At 41.6% G+C, this 24,110-nt stretch overlaps 2 protein-coding genes across 6 annotated transcripts in view; both read left to right on the top strand.

Moving 5' to 3' along the window:
* The window catches only part of FSD1L (fibronectin type III and SPRY domain containing 1 like), a 33,718-nt gene extending 25,953 nt beyond the window's left edge, over positions 1-7,765 (top strand). For 2 of the 3 annotated variants that reach the window (XM_083593571.1, XM_083593570.1), the window contains 4 exons: positions 1,329-1,429; positions 2,455-2,706; positions 2,853-2,941; positions 4,093-7,765. In XM_083593571.1, coding sequence (XP_083449697.1) covers positions 1,329-1,429; positions 2,455-2,706; positions 2,853-2,941; positions 4,093-4,215 — 565 coding nt within the window. In that variant the 3' untranslated portion in view covers positions 4,216-7,765. The remainder of the gene's footprint in view (positions 1-1,328; positions 1,430-2,454; positions 2,707-2,852; positions 2,942-4,092) is intronic. The other variant, XM_083593572.1, reaches the window with a different exon arrangement.
* A 2,048-nt stretch (positions 7,766-9,813) lies between these two features.
* On the top strand, positions 9,814-23,272 carry FKTN (fukutin). 3 transcript variants are annotated; one of them, XR_014542949.1, is made up of 12 exons: positions 9,917-9,980; positions 11,323-11,411; positions 11,655-11,858; positions 12,344-12,403; positions 13,092-13,295; positions 13,882-14,159; positions 15,223-15,355; positions 17,123-17,252; positions 17,713-17,846; positions 19,841-19,968; positions 20,730-21,302; positions 21,351-23,272. XR_014542949.1 is itself a non-coding variant. In XM_083592556.1 (10 exons), the coding sequence occupies exons 2-10, from the start codon at positions 11,754-11,756 to the stop codon at positions 20,941-20,943; spliced, it is 1,386 nt and encodes a 461-aa protein (XP_083448682.1). In that variant the 5' UTR covers positions 9,874-9,980; positions 11,655-11,753; the 3' UTR covers positions 20,944-23,272. The 3 variants fall into 3 exon arrangements, 1 of the variants encoding a protein (XP_083448682.1); XR_014542948.1 differs by lacking the exon at positions 11,323-11,411 and having other exon boundaries at positions 9,814-9,980; XM_083592556.1 differs by lacking the exon at positions 11,323-11,411 and having other exon boundaries at positions 9,874-9,980; positions 20,730-23,272.
* Positions 23,273-24,110: the final 838 nt, after the last annotated feature.

The raw sequence follows: 24,110 nt of genomic DNA, 5'->3' as shown, positions 1-24,110 counted from the left end.
GTCTCCGTGTATCACCTGCAGTATAGATTTCAGCCCTTGTGTATTCTTCCCTCTGGAGACGCAGGTACTTGAGTTAGGCATACAGAATTGGAAGTTAGACTGGCTTTCCGGGCCAAGCGAGTATTTTGGCATTTTGCAATTACAATGTGTGTTTTTCTTTTGAGAATGCACGTTGTCCAAAGAACTTGCTATTTTTTGATGTTACATGAACAAATAAAACACCATAGAAATTGCATTAGTTAGTTCCACAGTGGCTTATCAAAACAAAACCGGCATGCATGTTGGCATTGCAACAGTACAATTAAACGCAGAGAATTCGGCTTGTATTGAATCATGTCTTCAAATGTACCAAATATAAAATATTATAAATGCAATTGTGTACCTGTAAAGGCTGCTAATATTAAGGACATCTTCTGGGTGAAGGGAACTTGGAGCACTTACCTGAAAAATAGCATGTCAGCATTTTGGTAGATCTGGTAGAAGCGGGAAGTTATTCTGAGTTTGTGCCCTCCTTGTATCAATTGCAGCATCTTTTGAACAAACATGCTATTTTTCTACATAACCTGGCAGCAAACCTAACGTGTTGCTTTTATGATAGAAAGCAGAAAGTAGTAGGCTTCCTAGTAAGAATGTACTTGGCGTAGGGTCAAACACTGTGGTGTGTCCCCTTCCTTTCCCCCCCTGAATATATGCTTTTAATTTCTTGGCTTTGCTGTCTTTTCATGCTTTCACTTATTTCTTTTTTTCTTTTGGTAAGTAACTTTCCTTTAATACGTTTCGTTTGTTCAAAGGCCTTTTCAGTGTTGCGTTTAAATGTCTTAAGAATTCACAGTAGAACTTCATTCTGAAAACAGTAAATGCTATATCTGCTATATTCATGCCACTTCAACATTCATGCGACCAGAGGTGTGGGGAAGATGGCTAATGTATTGGGACTGGGTTTCTATCTTATTTTAAAATAACTCATTTCTAATCGGATCAATGGGACACCTCCCCCCCAGAATTACACTTCAAGTTCACTCATTCCTACCCTGCACATATCCTTCCTAGTCTTCAGTAATAGTAACTTTTCTGTTGTCTTAGCATGTTTTTTTCTACTGGTAGCCTCTCCTGTGCATGGCTATTTGTATGGATATAGAGACTTTGAGCATGGCTACCTGAACAGACCCCTCTAACAGCATGTGAGCCATCTGTGACCATAAATTCTTCTGTGAAACAGTCTAAAACTGGATTTAAAAAATACTAACTTTGTGCCTTTGCTTGTATGCTGTTGTAGTCATGGTTGCATACTGCAGTGCAGAACAAACTCATTTCTTGTCATCTTACAGAAGTGGAACTCCTTCCCCAAAGCGATCATCTGTTAGCTCACGTTCACCTTTGATAAGGGGCAGCAGAGATAGATTTACTGGGGAATCGTACACAGTGTTGGGTAAGGTTTTTTTAAAAAATAATACTTCTAAATTATTATTATTATTATTAAATTTTTATTAATTATTTGTGATACAAAAAACAACAACAAGGAAAAGTACATATAGCACCTCCACTTTCAATTCATAAAATCTTTTTCAGTTTGTTTGCATTTGGTGTGAGACACTATTTGCTTAGACATTGGGAGAAAAGAGGAAGAGGGTTGAGGAGGATAATGGTCTTTTCATTCTATTGTATAGTGCAGAGTTTCTGTGGCAGCATCTCGTGGGTAGGTCCTTTATTTATATAATTATTTGGGGGTTTTTATTGTCAGGTTGAGAGATGGGAGGGCCCAAAGCTTGCTTGCTTGCTTGCGTTTGGTTGGTTGAAGTAAGGTTTGTTGGGGGGGGCAGGATTAGCCATATTAATTTGTATGCGGGGGGTAGGTCATTATCTTCTTGTGCTGTATATGTGGTAAAGGGAAGCCACACCGGGGCGAAGGTGTCCTCTTTTGCTTGTCCCCATGCTAGTTTTACATTTTTTGGTTAATTTTTCTGGTAGGGCAGTTTCCCATACTTTTTTGGTACCAGTGGTTTATGTTCACTCCTGATAGGTCCTTCCAGGGTCTGGTTATGAGATTTCTAGCTGCTGAGAGTAAGTGACTTAGGAGTTCCTTGTCATGTGCATTGTGGGAAAGGTTTTTTTTTGGGGGGGGGATAAGCTTTCTTAATTTTTATCATTATGATCTGCACTGGAATGGTAAACCTTTGGTCTTCTCCCCGTGTTGTTGAACTACAGCTCTTGCCAACTCTTATCAAGCACGGCTGGGGATATTGGGAGTTGTAGTTCTGCAACATCTGGAGAGCCAAAGGTTTCCTACGCCCGATTTCTACAACACCAAAAAGATTGGGGATTTTCACTGGCTAATGAAATCTCTACTCAATCAGTTATGGGTCTTATCCTTGAACAATTTGTGTTTACTCTTGAGCTCTAGGCAGCACAAGTTTATTTGGAAGTGTTCATTGTTCCTTCTCTGTTTCATTACAGGAGATACTACTATTGAGAATGGGCAACACTACTGGGAAGTGAAAGCCCAGAAGGATTGCAAATCCTATAGTGTGGGAGTAGCGTATAAAAATTTGGGGAAATTTGACCAGCTAGGGAAGACTAATACAAGCTGGTGCGTGCATGTGAACAACTGGCTCCAGACTACATTTGCAGCCAAACACAACAACAAAGCAAAATCGCTAGATGTCCTGGTTCCAGACAGGATAGGAGTCTATTGCGACTTTGATGGAGGTAACTTGGGAGTCCTCAGAACTATGCATGAGAGAGCTGAAATAGTGTTACTCCTTTAGCTTCTGAGAATTTGTATTAAGGAAAAGACAAATGTTACACATAAGCTGAACTCTTTTAGAAATATTAACATGCTTTTCTCTCTTCAGGTCAGCTCTCTTTCTATAACGCAAGCTCAAAGCAGTTGTTGTACACCTTCAAAACAAAATTCACCCAGCCGCTACTACCAGGTTTCATGGTCAGTACCTACCTAATTTAACTCATTCCATCATTTCTGCTTCAAGGGCTATTTTTCTACAGTTACTTTTAGGAATAATTTCATAATGTGGAAGAGACTCGCATTGAATGCCACAGATGCTTTTGGGTTATTGATGCGTCACTGTCAGACCTCTAAACATGTTTATATGCTTATTAAACTTGGTTGCTCCAGGAAAAACTGGCAACCACTTTGATGACTAGCTCTAGGGCTCTGTATATGCCTGAAGAACAGAAACCTCTAATGGGGAAATGCAGGAGTGGCTAACCTGTGACCCTTCAAATGTTGCTGGACTGTAATTCCCAGTATCCCTGACCTTTGCCTGTGCTGTCTGGGGCTGATGGGAGTTGGAGTCCAGCAGTATTTGGAGGAGGACAAGATGCACAGCTCCCTGAAAATCTATAGCTCACACTTTTAAAAAAAGGAATGTATTATAACTCTAGCCCTCGTAGCTGCAAAACAATGTGCATAACTTACACAAAATTGCCTGGGAGCAGAATTTTGTTTTTGTTCTGAATATACATCACAGACCTTCTCCTGTTTAGATGAGCCTACCCAGATACTTAGAAAGTTGAAGTAATTTTATCTGTTTTAGTATTTTAACATTTGTATGTTTTTAAAGTAGGGTTGTGAATTTTTCTCCCTTAAAACAAACTTGAATGGGAGCTGGAGTGTAATATAGAACACTGTTGAAACTAGACTTCCCGCCCCACCCCACCTTGTGTTAGAAACTTAAGAAAATGCCAAACTGTCAGCCTCCTCTCTATATAGATAGCGAGAATTTCCTCACCTGAGTTTTATTTTTATATTTACAGTAGATTTTAAAAGTAGAAAAGGTGACACTGTTTAAGCAGTTCAGAGCAACTGTTTCAGAATATAACTATGGCTAAACTGGATTTGAGCCTCTTAATTTTTCAAAAAGTGACAACACTGTTAATCATTGTCATTCTCACTGTTCCCCTGGTCAGCTCTTTGGTAAAACAGGGCCAGTTATAGAGAAGATAGGGGTTTCAACATACTCGGGGAACAGACAGAAAAATGCTGTGATATACAGTGATTGCCATGATTTTAATTGACTCTGAGCAAGAAGAGAGCACTGATGACCCCTCATCTTTTATATATCGGTTTTCTAGGTTTGGTGTGGTGGTCTCACCTTGACAACAGGACTGCAGGTGCCAAGTGCCGTGAAAACACTGCAGAAGAGCGAAAATGGATTAAGCGGTTCAGCCAGCAGCCTAACCAATGTTGCCCAATGATATTTTCACTTCATGTTAACTGCTTTTTCTTTGCAGGTGTTACTCAAAGAGCTTTTGAGCAATGCTTTAATGTGTTCCTGCTACTTCTGAGGCCTAAGCACCACTAGTGGGGCTGAACCAAAACGTTAGCAGGAGTGTACTGTGAATCTGCAGTGTAATAGGAAAATAGACTGATCTTTTTTAAAAAAGAGAATTGGGTATTTGAGGTTGTAGCTATCTACTACTGTTAGACTAAGTTTGACTACTTGTCTTACGGATTCTTGACAGATAACTTCAGTATAACACGCAACAAAGGCAAGTATGATCTTGGTCTAAAAGGCCTTCCTTGCTTTTCTTCTCTCTAGGTTTCTAACACTCACTCCTTGACCCCGGAAAAGGAGATGAGCTGGAGGGTAATACACAGAAGCTTTAAAAATGAGAGCCATCTAAAAAAGCCAGTCTAACTTTCCATAACACAGTGTAATGAAAAGGTGGTGGTGGTGTGTGGTACAAATACTTAGGTTTTGATCACTGTCCTTTGATTCAAGGTAGTTTTTACGCAGTTGGGCACCATGAATAACATTGCCGAGAACTACACAGTCATCTCAAGTAGTGTATTTTAAACTGGTATTTGGACAGTGTCCATTAACCATGAAAAATGCTTTGAGGAATGGAAGAGATTGTAGTATTTCTGACCAGTCAACTTAAGGAGCTTTTCGAAGTGCTTCCATTTTCCTCTGTTAAATCACCTGAGCTCAGTAATGAGGCAGTTTCAGTCCCATTTTTTTGTATTGTCAGCCAGTTTCAGTGTGTACTTCACATGGTACACTTTTTTGAGGTTAAGTGTACGCTTAGAATTAAGTCATGTTTCACCAGCCATTCTTATCTGTAAGCTAATGGCTTGTTGCCACACCTTTAGTTTCTAGGATGTGCTCTGAAAACTGCTCCAGAGGCTCAAAATAATATACTGTACCTAGTCAACTGCTAGATGCATCAGACACCTTAGTTTGTAACATGGTAAGTGTCCGGAATGATGTTATCTTCAAACCTCTAAAGCACTTTTCCTGTAGATTTTGAAAGTGGATTGTACATTCCAGTTTTAAAGGCTCCATAAGTTCTGAGTTTCCTCCATGATGTCGGAAGCATATATTAAGAATGTAGATGGCATGTTCAGATTTTATGGTAACTTCCAACCTTTGAACATTTTGAGCTTGGTTCCCTATTAATTTCTCCATCATAGAACAGGGTACTAGGGTTTTGGGGTGTTGTTGTTTTTTACATTCTGTGATCTATTGTCTCACTCTTGAGAAATTTCGCAGAATAGTATGAAGCAAACTTTTTAATAAAGTGCATCTGAGCATTTTTTACTTGTGAGAAATGGATACCTGCAGTTGTCTTTGAAGTGTGAAGAATTGAGTTTGAATGTTCAACTTTCCCAACTGAACCATGTAAATTGCTTCCTCAGAATCCCTGAATGGCTACGTTAATCCAGTCTGTTTACTCAATTGTCCCTCTTGCAAAAGAGTAGCAAATCACAGTAAAATGTCTCATGTCCTAAGAACTCCTTAAACACCATGTTCTACCCAGTCTTACCATGTTTTCTAACAATCAAGGAACCCAGTATTTATCCCATTGTAATGATGTGTTTGTTCTGTAAGACCCTTCATGTAGTTCTGCTTCGTATACCTTTGTATTTGCAGCACTTAGGTTCACATTTTTATTCTTTGCATATTTGATTTGTGAAATAAAGATGTTTTGATAACTGGCTTGTTATGCCCAATGCAGATAACATGCCAACTACTTCTAGGAAGAAAATATAATGTGGTAAATACCTTTATGATGCTTTGACCAGTATAAATGGGCTTCTAACTAGTCAGAATCAAGCTGCTATACTCTCGGAATTACATATTTTGGAGTAAGGCCTTTGTTCTATGTACAGTTAATAGAGGCATTTAACTGTCTTAAAATGGTTGCATCTGCTAACTGTCAAGTGTGATCCAGACTCTGAATCGACTGAATACTTCACAGTTGCAAGTTCTACTGAATTATGCAGGCATCTCTGTGAATTTTCCACAACTCTGTGGATCTGCAATATTTATTCCAGATGCAGTACTAGTGTTTAGAGGTTTGACATGTATTGGGAAACATACATTTGGAGTGGTGGGTTATCCTTATCGGAGGAACATTACTGCTAGTGGAACAATCTGAGGCATAGGTGCTTCTGTTGGCTGCCCAGCTGGGTAGTTCCATATCAGTTTAAGGAATTAGAGTATGGTGACACGAGGAAATGCCTTAAGCACTTTAGATATTGTTTATGAAACTTGAACTAACAACATTGATAGGTTTGCATTCTGTGGCAAGCATGCAGAAATTGGTGCAATTGAGCAAAGCAAATTACTCAGTTTGATGGTTTTGAGCAAAACAATTATTTGATTGTGTTTACTCTTCAGGTAGATATGCTAGATTGGTTACAAACAAGGCATAGTGTGTATATAATTTGTCTGCTTACTCATTGTAAAATTTGAAGTATTTTTGTATTGGTAGCTAATGAAAGGTGGTTTTCTTTTGTATATTTACAGCAAGAAGAAAATGTGTATTGTTAATTTAGTTTACAGAAATTATGGAATTGTCTACTGTGACATAATCATGTAACACAACTTGACTCCCTTTTGTATAATAAAGTAGCAAATGTAATTCACAATTGGGTTTAAATCCAAAACTATGTGAATCTGCTTAGAGGTTTCTGAAGAGCAGCTGAAAGCCCAAGTCACAAGACCGTATTATGAATGGTATTTTAAGGGTGTAAGAATGGAAGGTTTATACAGTGACTATACAATACAGTCTTAATAATTCAGTTTAAGTTTGAGGGCTATGTAATGAACATAATACATTCTCCTTTTATTAAAGGAAGCAGAAATACTCCTGTAAGGCTGCCTGTTCTCTCCCTTGTCTCTTAGGACAGGATTCCTTTCTGTGGTGTAGGAACAGTTTTGAGGCAAACTAATTCGGCAAATGTTGGCATTTTAATTATGCAAGTGAGAACTTGGTGTGGTATATCAACTGACTTTGTTACTATGCGGTTGACACACTTGGTTGACTCTATATTTTCTGGTCGTTACCTTTGTCCTTGGAATTAAACTGAAGTGTTCTGGAAGCCTACTGACTTGAAAGGGAAACTTAAGCCGCGTTTTCCTCCCTTAGTACTGTACAAATGAGCGGCTTCTCTCTGCAAGTGGGCTGCTCGTTTTCACCACCGGTAAAACACTTCTGCATGTGCCTTTTCAAAATGGCTCTTATCATTACTCTCCTAGCATAAGGTATTGAGATAAGAAAGCATATTGATATTCTGCTGTCACATTGAACTTCCTAAATGGGGAAATTGTGCACTGACCTCAGGTACCCAGTGCTTCGCTCTTCATCCTTGTCAAGTACCCTCGGACAACAACCCTACCTACCACAACACTGTACAACTGGGGTGCCTTAGAGCCCATGGAGTGTTTTAATTTGCTGTGTCTTTAAGTCAAACACATCTTGCAGGGGTTTTGTATTAATAAACTTTTGAAAACTCGTATACATCTTTTGTCGTGCTTTTTCTGAGGATAATATGCTATAGTAGCTTTCTTTGGGTATGGAAGATCTTTGCCTGAACATTGCTGTTGCCTTGGGAGGGGAGAAGCAGCAGTAACAGCTTTTCCTAAACAAACAAGTATTTTAATATATTATGTAATTATATTTTACAACAAAATATGTTTATGTAAACTGCTTTGGGAGGTCTGCCTGAAAAACAATATAAATGCTGTAACTCAATGCTGTAACTCTTGGGCGGTTTTAGCAGACGTATAAAGCAAACTTGGATAATAGGGAGGCTAGTAATATTTAGTTCAATTATTCCTGCACCTTTTCATTCTTTCACCAGAGAGGGCAACTGTATCTGAAAATATAGTGACACTTGATGTCTTTAATGTATGTGAGTTATTGATCTGGCGCTTAATACATAGCTGTCAATGTTTCCCTTTTTTAAAGGGAAATTCCCTTATTCCGAATAAGATTCCTCGCAAGAAAAGGGAAAAGTTGACAGCTATGGCTTAATATATATGGTGCTATTGGTAGTAACATAGGTAATAGTGAAGGGGAAACAACTGAAACATTGTTGGGCTAATAGTAATTGCCGATGAGGCTGCTGTGCTCATATTCAATATTTTCAGACATAGGGCTTAACTAGTTTAAAGATATGTATTGGGGAACCATATATTTGTATAGTGGTAGTGCTGGATCAGGCTTCCAGTAGCTCTCCGATGAGAAAAACCGATTTAGTTCCAAGCGGTTTTTTTGTTTCGTTTGTTTTTTTAAACCACTATTATGGCACAGCTTGTCAATAATTAAGGGTAGATTAGACTCTTCCATTTTTTAGCCTAGGATGAAGCTGTCCTGCTTGACCTGAGTTTAGAACAGCTGCCAGGATTGCATAGTGTTGTGGGTTTTGTTTTTGCAAAGTAGCGTTTCCAGTCCTTGCGCTGCAACCTCACCTGATAAATTTAAAAACTTTGCCTATTGAAATAAAGCAGGCCCCTTTGATGTGCTCCTTTCGGTGCCTGCGAAAAAATTTGTCTAGATGAGCCTACCTTAGAAAATTTTAAGCAATTTTAATCTGTTTTAGTATTTTATCCTTTGCATGCTTTTAAAGTAGGATTGTGGTCGCCCCCCCCCCATGTTTTTTCATCTTTTAGTAAACCACTTTGAGGTGTGTGAGTTTTTGTTTTGTTTTTAAGTCAAGCGGTATAAAAATCGTATGAAATGACAAAATAATGACTCAGAAGGTGGTGGACTCTCCTTCCTTAAAGGTTTTGGTTTTTTTTAAATCGGAGGTTGGATGGCCATGTGCCAGGGATGCTTTTTAGTCCATTCCTGCATTGCAGGGGGTTGGACTAGAACTTCTGGGATCCTCCCAACTGGACCAACTCCTACCATTCTAGGGTCAGAATGAATGAATGAACTGAGGTGCAGCTGCTTCGATGTGAGGGTTTACCATTTTCAAACTGGTGCCTTCCACCGTGTTAATTATAATAAATTATTATTATTTATTATTATTATGTTAAAAGAGCTGCAGGACTCCGCACAGCACGTGCAACAATAAACACATACCTCCTGAGTGCAAGATTGCAGGGTGGGTGTCCCCTCTTAACTTTGCTAATATAGTTTATTATTATTATTATTAATTTTATTTTTAGTGTATCCAGTTGCCGAACACCTATGAAAAGTAACCAAAAGGTCAGCCTGATGTCTGCCTCCATCTACGTCGAGAGGCAACGCAGTGCGCCTCCGGGGGTGAAGTCAAACCGAAGGGACGCCCCCCCCCCCTTATGCTCCCAGCAGCCTCAGACACGTTGGGAGCTGCGGCTTGTTGGGAACAGCTGGGGACGCAGCATCTCCCGCGCACGCGCACACCGGGCGTCCTCCTTCGTATACGCCAGCTTTAATTCCTTCCCCCCCCCCAGGGGGTCGGAGCCTCAAGTGAAGCCACGCAACACCTCCGGCTCCCCACCGAACAGTGCGGGGCACAACCCCACCCCCGCTTACAAACAGAGGCCCTTCAAACGGGAACCGGAAATGAGGTTTCAAGGGGAAAAGGCAACCTGCGCGCCTTCGTAAACGGACTCTTCCCTCCCTCCCGTCTTAACTCTATGTTCTCCTCGCGCCGCCCTGAGGCGGCCGGTGCCGTAAAGGGCGGGCTTCGCTTTACGGCAGAAGCCCGTCGCTCGGCTCCTACCTGCCTGGCGCACCGTCAGGTAAGAGGGACGGGGGGGGGGGGAGGCAGTTGCTATGAGGCGTGTGTGTGGTTTTTTTTAGTGGGGCGCCTTTCTCGCCGGGCTCGCTTTAGGCTGCTCTTTTAACGCTGCTCCAGCGACAAGGTTGGGGTGGGGGGACAAGATTAAATAAAGCAGCTGCTAAACGGGGAGGTTTCCGCCCCGCGGATAGACGTTGAGAGGAGGAGAGAAGTTGCAAGGCTGCGAGGGACCCGTGAGGGTCATCTAGCCCAACCCCGCCGCCCCGCCCCCCCTCAAGGCAGCGTTCGAAATTCGCCAGGTGCATTTTGCCGCCTTGGAGGCACCTGTCTGCCTTGGGATCCACACACTAACATCACATCCTGTCGAATTCTATCCACGATATTTTTATCCGCGCAATTGGAAACCCCAAAAAGTTGTATTGAAAATATCCAGCTCCAAAATGGCAACTAGGCATTGTGTTTTTTGGCCACTGTAACCCTGGTTTAAGGAGCCATTTGGCTGCTTAGCTTATTATTATTAATAATAAATTATTATTTATACCCCGCCTGTCTGACTGGGTTTCCACAGCCACTCTAAGGTGGCTTCTGACAGAGTATTAAAAACACAATAAAACAGTAAAAACTTCTCTAAACAGGGCTGCCTTCAGATGTATTCTAAAAGTTGTGCAGTTGTTTATCCCCTTGCTTTTTTTATCTCGTATTCTTATGTTGTGGCATCTGCAGATGAAGGGCGGTATTCAAATGTAATAAAATAAAATAATAATTTTATAATTCATATCCCGCCCATCTGGCTGGGTTTCCCCAGCCACTCTGGGCAGCGCCGCACATATAAAAACATAGTAAAATGTCAAACATTAAAAACTTCCTGATACAGGGCTTTCCTTCAGATGTGTTCTAAAAGTTGTGTAGTTCTTTATCTCCTTGACATCTGATGGGAGGGCGTGTGTACGTGAGAAGCTGCTGGGAACTGTTTTTCTGTGAGGGGAAAGCTACAGTTCCCAGCACCTTTAAGCAACAGTTCCTAGGATTCTTTGGAGGCAGGGGGGATAGATGTGCATTGAATGTGCTTTAAGCACTGGATGTGGGAGCCCATGAGAAGCTCCAAAAGAACAAACTTGGTTTATGATTGCTTTGTACCTTTGATAGTGTGTTGCAGGTAGGAATTACTCAATGTGACACTACCACCAGCAAAACCCCATTGATTTTTAGCACAGACAGTAATAATTTAAAGGGAGGGAGTGATTAAAAGTAGACATGGCACTGGGATTTGGTGGAGAGGTTTATCCCTCTCTGCTCTGCCCATCACCCTGATGAGGATGCAAATTCTTTGCCCCTGTCATCAGATTGATCACTGAATGAGTCAGGAGAGGAATATAACCCCCTGAATAGTGCAGTTCCCTGGAGGGATGCTGTCTTCAAGCACCCGAAAAAGGTTAGCTCCTCCTTTTTCAAATACTTTTGGGAGAATGGGAGGGGGGGATCTGAGAACCTAGCTGTGTTATGCTACTAACCAACAGGGACTCACACAAGCACTTTGATGTTTCTCATTGTTAAGAGACTTAAAAGTAATTTGAACAAGCATTAATGTGCTTTGCACAAAACAATGATTCTCGTTTATATAAAACTGTTACAAACACTTCATTGAATTCAAGTTCCCCCCTCCTCTTTTCCCCAGCTTTATTTTCCACTGGAGAGACGTTGGTAGGCTACTTGAAAAGATGAGAAGAACGAAGCTCCTGCTTTCAACTGATAGTCAAGAGAGCCCTGAAGACTAATGCAGAGAATTAACAAGAACGTGGTTTTGGGCCTTCTTACTTTGACAAGCTCAGTCTTTCTCCTGTTCCAGCTGTACTATTATAAATACTATTTATCACCAAGGGTAAGAACTCTGGCAGCTCACTTAAAAACAACACTACCACACAGCTACATTCAGCAGAACGAATCCAAACAAGTGTTTATAGTGATTTGTTAAAATAAGATGGGAGACGCGAGATTGAGACTTGCTTGGTATTGAGTATTCTTGCTTGGTAGTAAATTCCAGTGAAATCAATGTGGCTTAAACATGGTTAAAGTCAGATTTCATATGTTTCATATGTTCCATATGTCTGGCCATTTTCTAGTCAAGTGGAGTGGAGCTTTCTAGCTCCATTGCTATCTTTATAGTTTGATTCCAGTGTAGTATGTCAGAAGGTTAGTCAACAGAGGAAGTGTGTACTCTTCGAGTTGAAAATAGATTAGTTCAAATATATTAAAGAAATGCAATATTTTTGAAAAATATCACCAAAGCTTCACTTCTCATTCGTCTTGGTGGTAGCACTAGGACTTGACTTGCAAAGCCTCTTCTCTGTTGTTTGGTTTTGTTAGAATGGAGCTGTTTTCCCCAAGATTAAAGGGAACAAAGCAGGACAAGACGGTAGTCGGTGGGTAAGTACTTTTGCACTAAAAGTATTTTTATCCTTTTATTATTATTTATAGAATTTATAGACCACCCCACACCCGGTGGTCTCAGGGCGGGTCACAAAAAAGGTCACAATATATGAAATAAAAATAAAAACAATAATCCAATAACACCCCCCTAAAAGAGTCACAGTTTAAAGGGTATAGGATGTTAATTAGGTCAGCCAAAGGCCTGGTTAAAATGGAATGTTTTTGCCTGCCGCCTAAAGGTGTATAATGAAGGCACCAGGCGAACTTCCCTGGGGAGAGCATTCCACAGCCACTGCAGAGAAGGCCTGTTCTCATATTGCCACCCTCCGGGCCTCTCGAGGAGGAGGCACATGAAAGAGGTATTGCAGTCCTGAGCCATTTAAGGCTTTATAGGTCAAAACCAGCACTTTGAATTGGGCACAGAAACTAATCGGTAGCCAGCGCAGTCAGACCAGGATTGGTGTAATATGCCCAAACCGTCTTGCTCCAGTGAGCAGCGTGGCCACTGAATTCTGCACTAGCTGAAGTTTCTGAACCGTCTTCAGAGGCAGCCCTGAGTATAAGATGTATAAGATCTCTTTTGCTGCTTTGATCAGTATGATACCCGTTATTGTTACTTTATTGACTTAGGGGTCTTCAAAAGCTTTTTAAAGATGTTTTTCCCCTTTCCTGTCTCTTTATACAGCATGTTGTTAAGAAATTCATTAGTTTGATGTCCAGTCACAACATACCTGTGCATCTGATTGATCCATTGCTTCTGGGACTAATTGACACAGACTTGAAGCAGCTCAGGACGTCTCCTGATAGCAGCCACTCAGAATGCAGATACTTCTGTGCTCGACGGGACTTCACCACCTTTGCAGTCCTGGACAAAGCCTGGAAACTTGAGGTAAATTTGTCTCATCTTCATTTACCTATCTATGCTGAACTTTGTAACTGTTAGATTGAGTAAGCATAGAGACAAAATATCAAAACATTTATGGTGCATTTCTCAGGAATTTTGAGAAAGGGGGAGTCACAAGGTGAGTGACTTGACCACAAGGCAAATGTTGCTTAGAAGGTACCTCACAACAGCAACAGATCTCTTGGAGTGTGTCTCTCTGTGGTTCGTATTTGAAGGTTGTGTTTTTTTTGTTATGGCTTTCATATATTAACAGATAGTATTGTTACTCAGGAGGAAAACTGCAGAAAAGCACAAAAGAGGTTTTAATACACTCCTTACACTTAAAGAAGTGTATGAAAATAAATGCTAAGTGGTATTCAGAGAACTGTGTGAAGCCAAGTAAGTTGGTTAAGTGTATTTATTAGAACTAAAAAGGAGATTGTAAGAATAATTGCATTACCATAGAGAGGGGTTTCTGTTTCATTTTGAAACAGAAGAGCAAGTGCTTTGCAAAGCAGGACTCTGTGTGGGTGTGGGTGTGTATGGTGTGTGTGTGTGTGTGTTTAATGTACTGAGCAAAATGCAATTTCAGGTGGGCCTGTTTCGAGCTGCTGAGAGAGTGGGTTTCCAGTGGCTAAAGCTTCAGAGCAAAGACCCACGTCTAGAAGGGATGGACGACCTCTCTGGGATGGAGATTCCCTTACACTACATTTTCAGACTGGCAGCACATGCCATCCATCTGGTGGTCTTTTATGAGAGGAGCGGGAACTACCTCTGGCATGGACAGCTGCGGCTGAAAAGACATATGGACCGGAAGTTTGTACCTTTTCGGAAGTTGCCATTTGGCCGCTACCCGGGAGCCTATGACAAGTAAGAAATGGCAAGGCAGTGTTTTCTGTTTCTATTTGATGCACGAGTTTTTCATGCAAAGCACACAGCTGTCCGGTTTGCCTTGTATCCTTGCTGAACGACGAATGAAATCAGATGTGCAGGATTTCTGAAGTCAATGAGATTACAGCAATGGAGAAAAGTTTTACATTCGTGATCCGACAATATTCTTCTCCCACCCTCATGCATGATACTAGAACAGGGAATCGTGCAGTGATGATGTTTGACTATAAAATCAGCACAGGCCAAATAAATGCATCTTAAACTTGGGAAATCCTTTACCACCAGGGTGTGGTTGCCACTGGGCTGTGAGGCTTCAAAATGGGGCCAAACAGAAGAAATAGCTGGAAAATAAACAGCTTGTTGCTCATCATGTTGCAACACATCCTTAAATGCAAGTAGCTGAGAATAAGTATGGTCCCCCAAGGGGAAAAGGCACTCAGATAAATCTTTCATTAGGCAAATAATGTACCTCTGCCCTTGTATCTGGTGGGTTGTTTCTAGTACAGCAGGCCCTCTGGATATGAACTTAATTCATTCCAGGGGGTCCTTATGTGCCTCGAAAAGTCTGCGTCTGGTGGAACTGCTTCTGTGCACACGTGCGGCGCAATAGAGTGCTTATGCGCACGACACGCAGAGCGCTTCTGTGCTCTTCCGGGTTTGCCGTGTTCGCAACCCGAAAGTTAAGTTACCCAAAGGTAACATAACTCGAGGGTCCACTGTATGGCAGAGTCCCTGATCCATTTGGCTAAAGGGATTCAGCTGGATGAGAGCATGGTGCTGTTTTACTTTTTCCATTCTGCCTTCCCATCGTAGGCATTTGTTTCTTGTTGGTGCAGATAGGCTGAACAGCTTCAGAACACCTCGCTTGGTCCAAATGGAATGAGTTATTTTGGAGTAGTTGGGTGAAAATAGATAATCTGCAGCCTTTGCATATGAAGCGACTGCAGCTGCTCCTGTGTTTCGTTTCGTTTCATCCTCCAGACATGAAAGGTGCTCTTGTTTTCTGGCCAGATTAATGTAACTCTTTCCTCCTTTGTAACAGGCTAGAACTAATAAGTGTTTCCATTGATGGGTTGACAGTCCAGATTCCAAAAGAGCCATCTCAGTTCCTAGAGGAAAGGTCCCACTCCAGGTTTATTGAATGTAGGTACAGAGAAGCTCGATCTTTCTTCCAGGTTAGTGGTTATCAAGTAGCATTTCACTCAAAATGTGAAATACTTTCCAGTGTTGCTTGCCTGGTTTCCCCCACCACCCCAGGGTTAAAATGGTTGTTGTTGTCATCAGAGTTAACATGCTTAAATGGGAATGCTAGTATATCTAGATCAGGGTTTCCCAAACTTGGCTGGCTGGCTGTTTTTTTTTGGGGGGGGGGGTTGGGGGCTACAGTTCCAGTCATCCCTGATCATTGGGCCTGCTAGTTAGGGATGATGGGAGCTGTAGTCCAAAAACAAAAACAAAAAACACAGATGGAGGACCCAAGTTTGGGAAACACTGATCTAGGCTGTGTGGATGGATGCCTTTGTTCCCAGACTGTAGAACCATATGAAAATATCTTACTGCAGACTTGCACACCCTATGACCCACCAAGCCCAAATCTGCCTATGAACCACACGCAGTGGCCTACTAAACGGCTTGCCTCTGATTGTGAAAATAAGAGGGGAGAGTTGTAGTCAAGCAGACAGTGAGCTGTTTCGGTGCATGGCTGGATTGTGATTTGTGCAATCCTGATTTAACTCCTCCTGCCTTGCTGATTTATATATGCTATATGGATACTACAGAGATAAGACGTGAGTGGCACTGTGGTCTAAACCACCGAGCCTCTTGGGCTTGCTGATCAGAAGGTCGGCGGTTTAAATCCCCATGACGGGGTGAGCTCCTGTTGCTCTGTCCCAGCAACCTAGCAGTTCGAAAGCATACCAGTGCAAGTAGATAAATAGGAACCTCTGTGGCGGGAAGGTAAATGGAGTTTCCATGCGCTCTGGCTTCTGTCACTGTGCTCCGCTGTGCCAGAAGCAGTTTAGCTCTGCTGGCCACATGACCCGGAAAGCTGTCTGTGGACAAACGCCGGCTCCCTCGGCCTGAAAGCGGAGATGAGCACCGCAACCCCATAGTCGCCTTTGACTGGACTGAACCATCCAGGGGTCCTTTACCTTTTTTTTTTTTACCTCCAGAGATAAGCAATGGTGGTGAAGCTAGCTTCTGATCTCTTAAGTGGCTCATGTTTAAATAATTATTTACTCATATGTATTCCACGGTCCAATGAACTACAGTTGGAAACATTGTTTGCTGTAAAGTGTGGAAGAGTGCTGTTCATGAATCACAAGTCAAAGCTCCCCTTGGTATATAGAAATATCTGCATGGTTCTTTGCTTCCTGACCCCAGAGTCCTGTTTCAGATTTAAATGTTAATGGAAATAGCTTGAAACCTATGAACCCTTTTACCCATCCAGCCCACTGGTAGCTTAATATTATAGTCCCGAAGCCAGCCACAGTACAATACTGATAAATAAGATTTGCTATAATCCTTTAACACTTGGTGGCGCCAAAGAATGAAAATCCAGTGCATGGAAACAAAGGTGAATCTATTTTATATAGGAAAGCAGGAAAATAATAGTATTTTCTGTGCCACGGCAGTAGATACTGGCATAGAAAAGAACCTGTATTAAAAATGGTTATTTACCTGGGTTTGAACATATCTTGAAGTTCATTAAATATTGATTTATTTATTTCATAAAATGTATATACCACTTGATTGTAAAAGACTTCAAAGAGATATACAAAAAGCTAAAACAAGGAAAATCAAGGAAAATTACAACCCTACTTTAAAACATAACAAAAGTTAAAATACTGAAACAGCAGAAAAAAGTAGTTTGGTGGGAGCTGTAAACACTTGACTGTATGAAAATAATACAAGTCGTTTACAATTTCCTTTTTATTTTTCAGCTGTACCCTGATGATGTATCTCTGGATGCTGTTGAATTCAGAAAGAAAGCCAAGGCCTTGCTGCATCTTGCTTCTCTGACATTAAACAGTTTAGGAGTCAGATTTTGGCTGAGCAGTGGAACTTGCCTGGGTAAGGAGCTTGTGGTCACGTTTGGTCGCTAAGATTGAGAACTGAATGCATTCAATTACTCAGGGGTGTCTTAACAGGTGCTGCAAAACCCACAAACGTGCAGAGACGCATTTTCATATTCCAAAACTGAACTATGAACCAAAACAGCTTGAAACATGTATGGTTCAATGGCTTAAGCCTTAAACACCCCAGTACTTGCCGAAACTTTGGAATGTCCCTGGAAAGAAGATCATCAGTCTTCTTTATGTAGTGATGGGAGAGAACTAGGCACTGCCACCCTTAACTTGCTCCACTCCCTAACCCCACTTCGCCACCATATCGTTACAGCCTTTGCTAAGCCCTCCTCTGCAAGTCCCCAGCAAACTAGGAGAAATCTTCATAGGCTGGTAGATTTTGTGGGCTTGGGTCTGTACTCTGCCAGCTTTCTGCCATGAAACTCACAGAACTGTTGTGTTTTCAGGTTGGTACAGGCAGTGCAATATTATTCCTTACAGCAAGGATGTGGACTTGGGGATTTTCATTCAAGACTACCAGCCAGATATCATTCCAGCATTTCAGAAGGCAGGATTGCCACTAAAGCACAAGTTCGGCAAGGTTGGTGGATGACACACTTGACTTGGGCACTTTGCCCTGTTTGTAACCCCTCCTTTCCAGGGTCTGCAATGCCAGGCTCTAACAGGAAGAAAATATTGTGTGTTGGAAGAGGTACCATGGAGTAGTGGATGCTGGACTGGGGAGATTTGGGTTCAGATCTCTTTGCAGTCATGAAGGTTGCTGAGTGACCCAGGGTCCCAGTCGCTATCACTCTTAGTCAGCCTACCTCGCAGGATTGTTGTAAGGACAAAATGGGTGGGAGGACAGAACAATGTATCAACAGCGTTGTTTATTTGTATGCTGCCTTTCCATGCTCAAACTGGCTTATAGGCTTGTAAAGGTAAAGGGACCCCTGACCATTAGGTCCAGTCGTGGCTGGCTCTGGGGTTGCGGCGCTTGTCTCGCTTTATTGGCCGAGGGAGCCAGCATACAGCTTCCAGGTCATGTGGCCAGCATGACTAAGCCGCTTCTGGCGAACCAGAGCAGCGCACGGAAGCGCCGTTTACCTTCCTGCCGGAGCGGTATCTATTTATCTACTTGCACTTCGATGTGCTTTCAAACTGCTAGGTTGGCAGGAGCAGGGACCGAGCAATGGGAGCTCACCCCGTTGCGGGGATTCAAACCACCGACCTTCTGATTGGCAAGTCCTAGGCTCTGTGGTTTAACCCACAGCGCCACCCGCGTCCCTTATAGGCCTGGGCAGTTTCTGGTTTTCAACATCGTGATATATCATCAACTAAACATTGTGATATACTGATATACCACAATGTCTGAAATAAGGATGAAGCTATGTAGAGGCATTAATAATAATAATAATAATTTATTATTTATACCCCGCCCATCTGGCTGGGCTTCCCCAGCCACTCTGGGCAGCTTCCAACAAAATATTAAAATACAGTAATCCATCAAACATTAAAAGCTTCCCTCAAATTGTGATTTTTGCATAGAGTGCGCACGCGCACACACATCCTGATTCATGATATATTGCTGGGTCAGAAATTATGGAACCAATATCACGATATGGACTTCAAACTGGTTTTGGGCGATATATTGATATATCACAGCTTACCACACCAAAAGATTTACTTAGTTGCAATAGCAGTCATAAGCCATAAATGAAAACAAGCATGCAATAAAAGTAAGCTGTTGTTACATAAGTCATGATAAAGTCCAGCAATAAAAATGCAAAGCGTTCATACCAGTAACAGCAGAAAATGAAGGCTCTCCGAAATTAAAACTTGACCTTAACACAAACCCCTGAATGACACGCCCGACTCCACAGACCTCTAGGCACCCCGAGCATCAGGCCCGGCAAAAATGTATGCCACCTTGAGCTTCTTGGGGGAAAGGCTGGATATATAAATAGTCTTCTCATACAGTGTACCTGATAACCATGAACAAATGTTTATTTGTATATGGATAAGGTGGTTTCAAACAGGCCATTAAATCCTGGTGTGACTAAAGAGCCAGATTGTTAGAACAGTCTTGGTTTTCTTTACAAAGCCCAGTTACAGGTTATGATTTTTTTTAAAAATGCATGCTTAAACTATCTCTTTATTTTGAAGAAGCGCCAGCTCTCAGTCTGGAGTGAGGTCCCAACTGGCCTCTTGTTTCCTGCCAAAGCATACCCTTCTCTGCTGCGACTGTTAGTTCCCCAACCCCTAGGGTGCCATATAGTGCAAGCAATACTTGGGTAGGCAAGTCGTCTGGGAAGGTTTTTGACAGGAGACTTGGTGCAGGATCCCCAATCCAGATTGAGAGCGTGGTGCAGATTGGGTTCTCCACAGCAGATGCTGCTTTATTTTAAGCATGCTTTTGTGACAGAAAAATAAACAAAACCCAAACATGGATAATGTACCGTGTCACTTTGCCTAAAAATCATTGCACAAAGACCTGGCATGTGTCCCTCTTGTATGTTTGCAGTGTTTGACTTTGCAGCCTCTTTTAATATTATCTGTGCCATATAAGGTGCTTTTTTCCTGTCTACCTTGCAGGTTGAAGACAGCTTGGAGCTCTCCTTTCAAGGAGAGGATGAAGTAAAGCTCGATATATTTTTCTTCTATGAAGAGGATGACCACGTGTGGAATGGCGGAACTCAGGCCAAATCGGGCAAGAAATTCAAGTATGAGTCAGACTTGGCATCTGTGGGGGAAGGAAATAGAGCTTGACAAACTCTAGCATGAGATATTCTTAGCAATTAGTGTAGTGCAGTTTTATTCTACCACCAATATAAAAACGATAAACCATGAGGGAATTGCAGACCACTTTTTCAAACCACTTTTTGGAGAAAACTAGGTGTGGTTCTAGGGGACCTTTTCAGCATTCATCTCAATTTGTTTGCAGGGAGAATGGACATTGTTGGCTATTTAATGAGCATTTCATTCTGATTGGTTTGCAGCGAGGTTAGACAAGCGTTTCCCCACGTTTTCTAGTGAGTTTTCCCATTGCAAAAATGCAGGCATTTTGGGGAAGTGGGTTTGTTGTGCAGGACCCTCTTGGTTAACTATAATTGTTCGACCCAAATTTGCCAGTACAGTCATATGTTGGAAGTTGAACGGAATCCATTCCTGAAGTCCGTTCGACTTCCAAAACGTTCGAAAACCAAAACGCGGCTTCTGATTGGCTGCAGGAAGCAGAACTAAGCTGTTTGAAAACCAAAGTACGTCTGTATAAGTCATGCAAAGGTGTTTAGTATGTAGTTGTAGAAGCCATTTTAGCCCAAATTCTGCAATATGCAATCTGGATGCAGACACTTTTACTCAATCCCAGAATTCTTACATTATCTGTATGCAGATTATACGAAGACACACCACATTTCACTGATTGGATTACAAAGCCCCTTTCCTTCATCATTGACCTTCCTGTTCTTTTTCTGCAACACAGGTATCTGTTTCCGAAATTTACACTGTGTTGGACTGAGTTCGTAGAACTCAAGGTACGTGTGCCATGTGAAACTCTCCATTACATCGAAGCCAACTATGGTAAAGAGTGGAAGATACCCGTGAAGATGTGGGACTGGAAAAACTCTCCACCCAACGTCCAGCCCAATGGGATCTGGCCTATCAACGAATGGGAAGAAGTCATTCAACTCTACTGACCAATCTAAAGCAATGACATGTTTTTATGTTGCCCACAAGGCGTCTTTGATTGTGGAATGCTTCAGCCATTTCCAAAGGAGATGCTGTAAAAGATGTATTCACTGTTCAGTTGGTCAACGCACAAGCAAATTGATGTCCTGCTTCAGGAACTCTGAAGAACTCTTTTCTACAGCTGAGGATGGGGGGCAGGGTGGGGAATAAGCTACATAAAAGTTGTATTTAAGGAAAAAGTAATACCGGGAGGCCATTTTGAACATTTGTTGCAGCAAATGTCCCTAAGTCAAGAAAAAAGCTGCCTATTCTGCCCAAACTAAGGGTCACCAAATACAGCCCACCATTCATGTCTACACCACAGCTCGCTGAACCTCTGGGTGTTGCTCTCTGCCCAGAACTGGAAAAAACGCAGGTGAAAAAACGCAGGCGGGTGGTACCAGTTGTATGGCAAGCCATGGACTATTTAGCAGTGGCTTTTGGTGCTTAGTCGAAATGGAAGTTTTTGTGGGAATGTTCAGGGAGGCAGGAGAGGATATATTGTTTATTAATATCCTCCCTAACTTGTGCTAGCAAGTTCTGTAATTTAGCAGAGTTTTATATTCCCCTTTTAAATGCACAGCGGTTAGCTGGTTGCAAGCTTGTTTAAGCTTCTCAATATTAGATTCCTGGTAAGACCCCTTTGTATCCCTCCTAAAAGAATAGACACGACACAATCTTGTGCAATGTGTATAAAAGAAGTTTACTCACACATTCAGTTCACAGATGGATCCCTGAAGGCAGACTTCGTTACAAAGTATATACGTGTGGATCTACCCCACATGGGGGGGTTAATCCCAGTGACTGCAGACTGGCAGTCACTGCAGTTCACACGACGAAAAGGAAGATGGAAAAGAGAGGGAGGAGGGCTGCGTGCCTTGTGGTTTTGTTACCTGCCCAGGTAAAGTCATGCCCACCTCTAGTCACATGCAAGAGGAAGTATGTCCCAGGCCAGGAGAAAACAGGAAGTTCCAACTGGCTGGACCAAACATCCCCTTGCAAGTCCACTCTAGGAAAACAAGGAATGTTGTATTTGACTGCTATCTATGTATCACATCCCACAGATGGGTTGTTAGGTAAAGCCTGTGTTTGAATCTACAGGGTCCAGTATCACTTTAGGAGCTAATGGATGTAGGAGGAAATGATGTCACCTACTTGAATGGCCATCTGACTCACATGGTCCCCTTTCACCTAAATTGTTCATAGCTTCCTTCCAACCTCTCGAATCCAAGTTTTTCTTGGAGCCCCCACTCAGGACCACTTTTGAGGGAGCAGCGCTAGCGCGTGAGAGTCCTTCACAGCTTACTCATTGGCAACGCAGTATGGCCGCTCAGAATACAGATGCTGGCCATCCTTGGTCTATTGCACATCCCAGTGTGGCTCCTTTTTACAGTTATTCCCAGTGGGATTTCACTCATGGGGAAAATAGCAACCCATACTACTTTTAATCAGGGCTTTTTTCCCACTGGAACTCTCAGGTGGGCACCATTGCCATTCTAAGAGAACGAGGTGAGTTCATGGTGAGTTCGGGCATCTATTTTTCTAGAAAAATAGCACTGCTTTTAATAGTGTATTATTGACCTTTAATCGCAGTTCAAGACTTTCCTGCCATGTCCCCATCATTAGGAGATAACGGGGGGGGGGGCATTGTACAAAAAAAAAAATCAAAGATAATTTGTCACATCCCTTATTATGGGCAGCAGTTCAAAAAGATCTGAAACTGACGATCAGGACAAAGTGAAATACTGTTATCTCTGAAGAAGTTCTCATAGTATATTTTATTTGTACGTGGCTCACTGTGGCCTGAAGTCTGTTTTGCATTGTTTGGAGCTCTGTTATACAAAGCACAATAATGTAAACATTTCTATTTGTGGGCAGAAAATGTGAATTATTTTTTTTAAAACTATTGTTTATCTTGTGTAGATAGGAAAAAGAGAGACGGTACTAATGCATGCCCCCTCACTAAAACAAATAGTATTTAAATGATCCACATACAATATTGTGTTTTAACTTATTGACGAAGTTGTTTGCTGTTTTGTACAATGTATGATGATGCTCTTCTTGTCGGTGGCTCCTGTCAAGGAAAAGTTGCTTGTTCCTTCTGTCCTATTGAAGTCAATGTGACAAGTTAGTATCAAGTAACTTCTGGGTTCGGGATGAAGGTTTTAATGTACTTGTCATGCAGAGGTACGCTTTTAACCTAGATTTCAGGATGTTACTCAGTACAAAATAATCTGAAGGAGGCTTTAAAATTAATACATACGTTCTGAACTTTTTAAATAAACTTATGAAAAGAGACTTAGGAAAATGTCACATTTATTCAGAATATGGAAGATAAGAATCTATGCCTTTGGCAAATATATTTATAATGTGCAGTTAGTGCTCAACAATGTTCTTGTTTTAAGGTTGCATTTGTCATATATACAAAAACAGCAACAACACAAGCATGATAGACAACAACATAAACTTCTATATATCCTGGTATAGCCTGTATATGTCCTCCTTATCTTCTTAATTTCTGAAAATATAATGCTAAGTAAGATCAGGCTTCCTTTATCAGCTTGCCTTTTCAGCTATTGGTGCCAATGCAGCTGCAGTGATGCGTTTCTATTTTTAAAATTTAGTGTGTTTCAAAACAAGGTATAGATTTTTGTTCCTAAGAACCAGTCAAGGCACAGTACAGAAATCTTGCTTTTCTCACCTCCGTTTGATTGTCAGGTAAAATGAGCTTAGTTAATTTACTTGGCTGAGGGTTTTTGAGCCCATTATGGAATGAATGAATTTGTAGAGTAAATCCATGTGAGGAAATTATTTCCTGGATGAACTTTAATAGTAGAAGAATTTATTATTGCTGGTCAATTTTGAATTATTAATTTAATCTAACCTTGGAAATTGCCGAATGAACTGTATTTAACTGCCTGGTTTAAATCAAGACTCAAAAATGGATATATTTTGATGATTGAATGAGGGCTGCCTTGCTGTTAATTTAATGACTGAATTTTGATGAGTATTTGGAAGTATGGATTGAGACCCTTGAAGAGAGAGAAGGCATGCATGTGTTTCTCCGCTAATGCTAGAAGCCTCTGAGCGGAGATGGGAGAATTGGAGTGTTTGGTCTTAGAGAATGGCATTGATA

The sequence above is a fragment of the Podarcis filfolensis genome (genome assembly GCF_964270895.1).
Source record: "Podarcis filfolensis genome assembly, chromosome: 17".
Taxonomy (NCBI): Eukaryota; Metazoa; Chordata; class Lepidosauria; order Squamata; family Lacertidae; genus Podarcis; species Podarcis filfolensis.
The sequence above is the reverse complement of the archived record's forward strand: the minus strand, read 5'-3'. Positions and strand labels throughout refer to the sequence as shown.

Coding starts and splice junctions, on each gene's coding strand:
- FKTN (XM_083592556.1), top strand. CDS start 11,754: ATGCAGAGAATTAACAAGAACGTGGTTTTGGGCCTTCTTACTTTGACA. Junction 15,356..17,122: donor AAGCTCGATCTTTCTTCCAG/GTTAGTGGTTAT, acceptor TTTATTTTTCAG/CTGTACCCTGATGATGTATC. Junction 19,969..20,729: donor AAATCGGGCAAGAAATTCAA/GTATGAGTCAGA, acceptor TCTGCAACACAG/GTATCTGTTTCCGAAATTTA.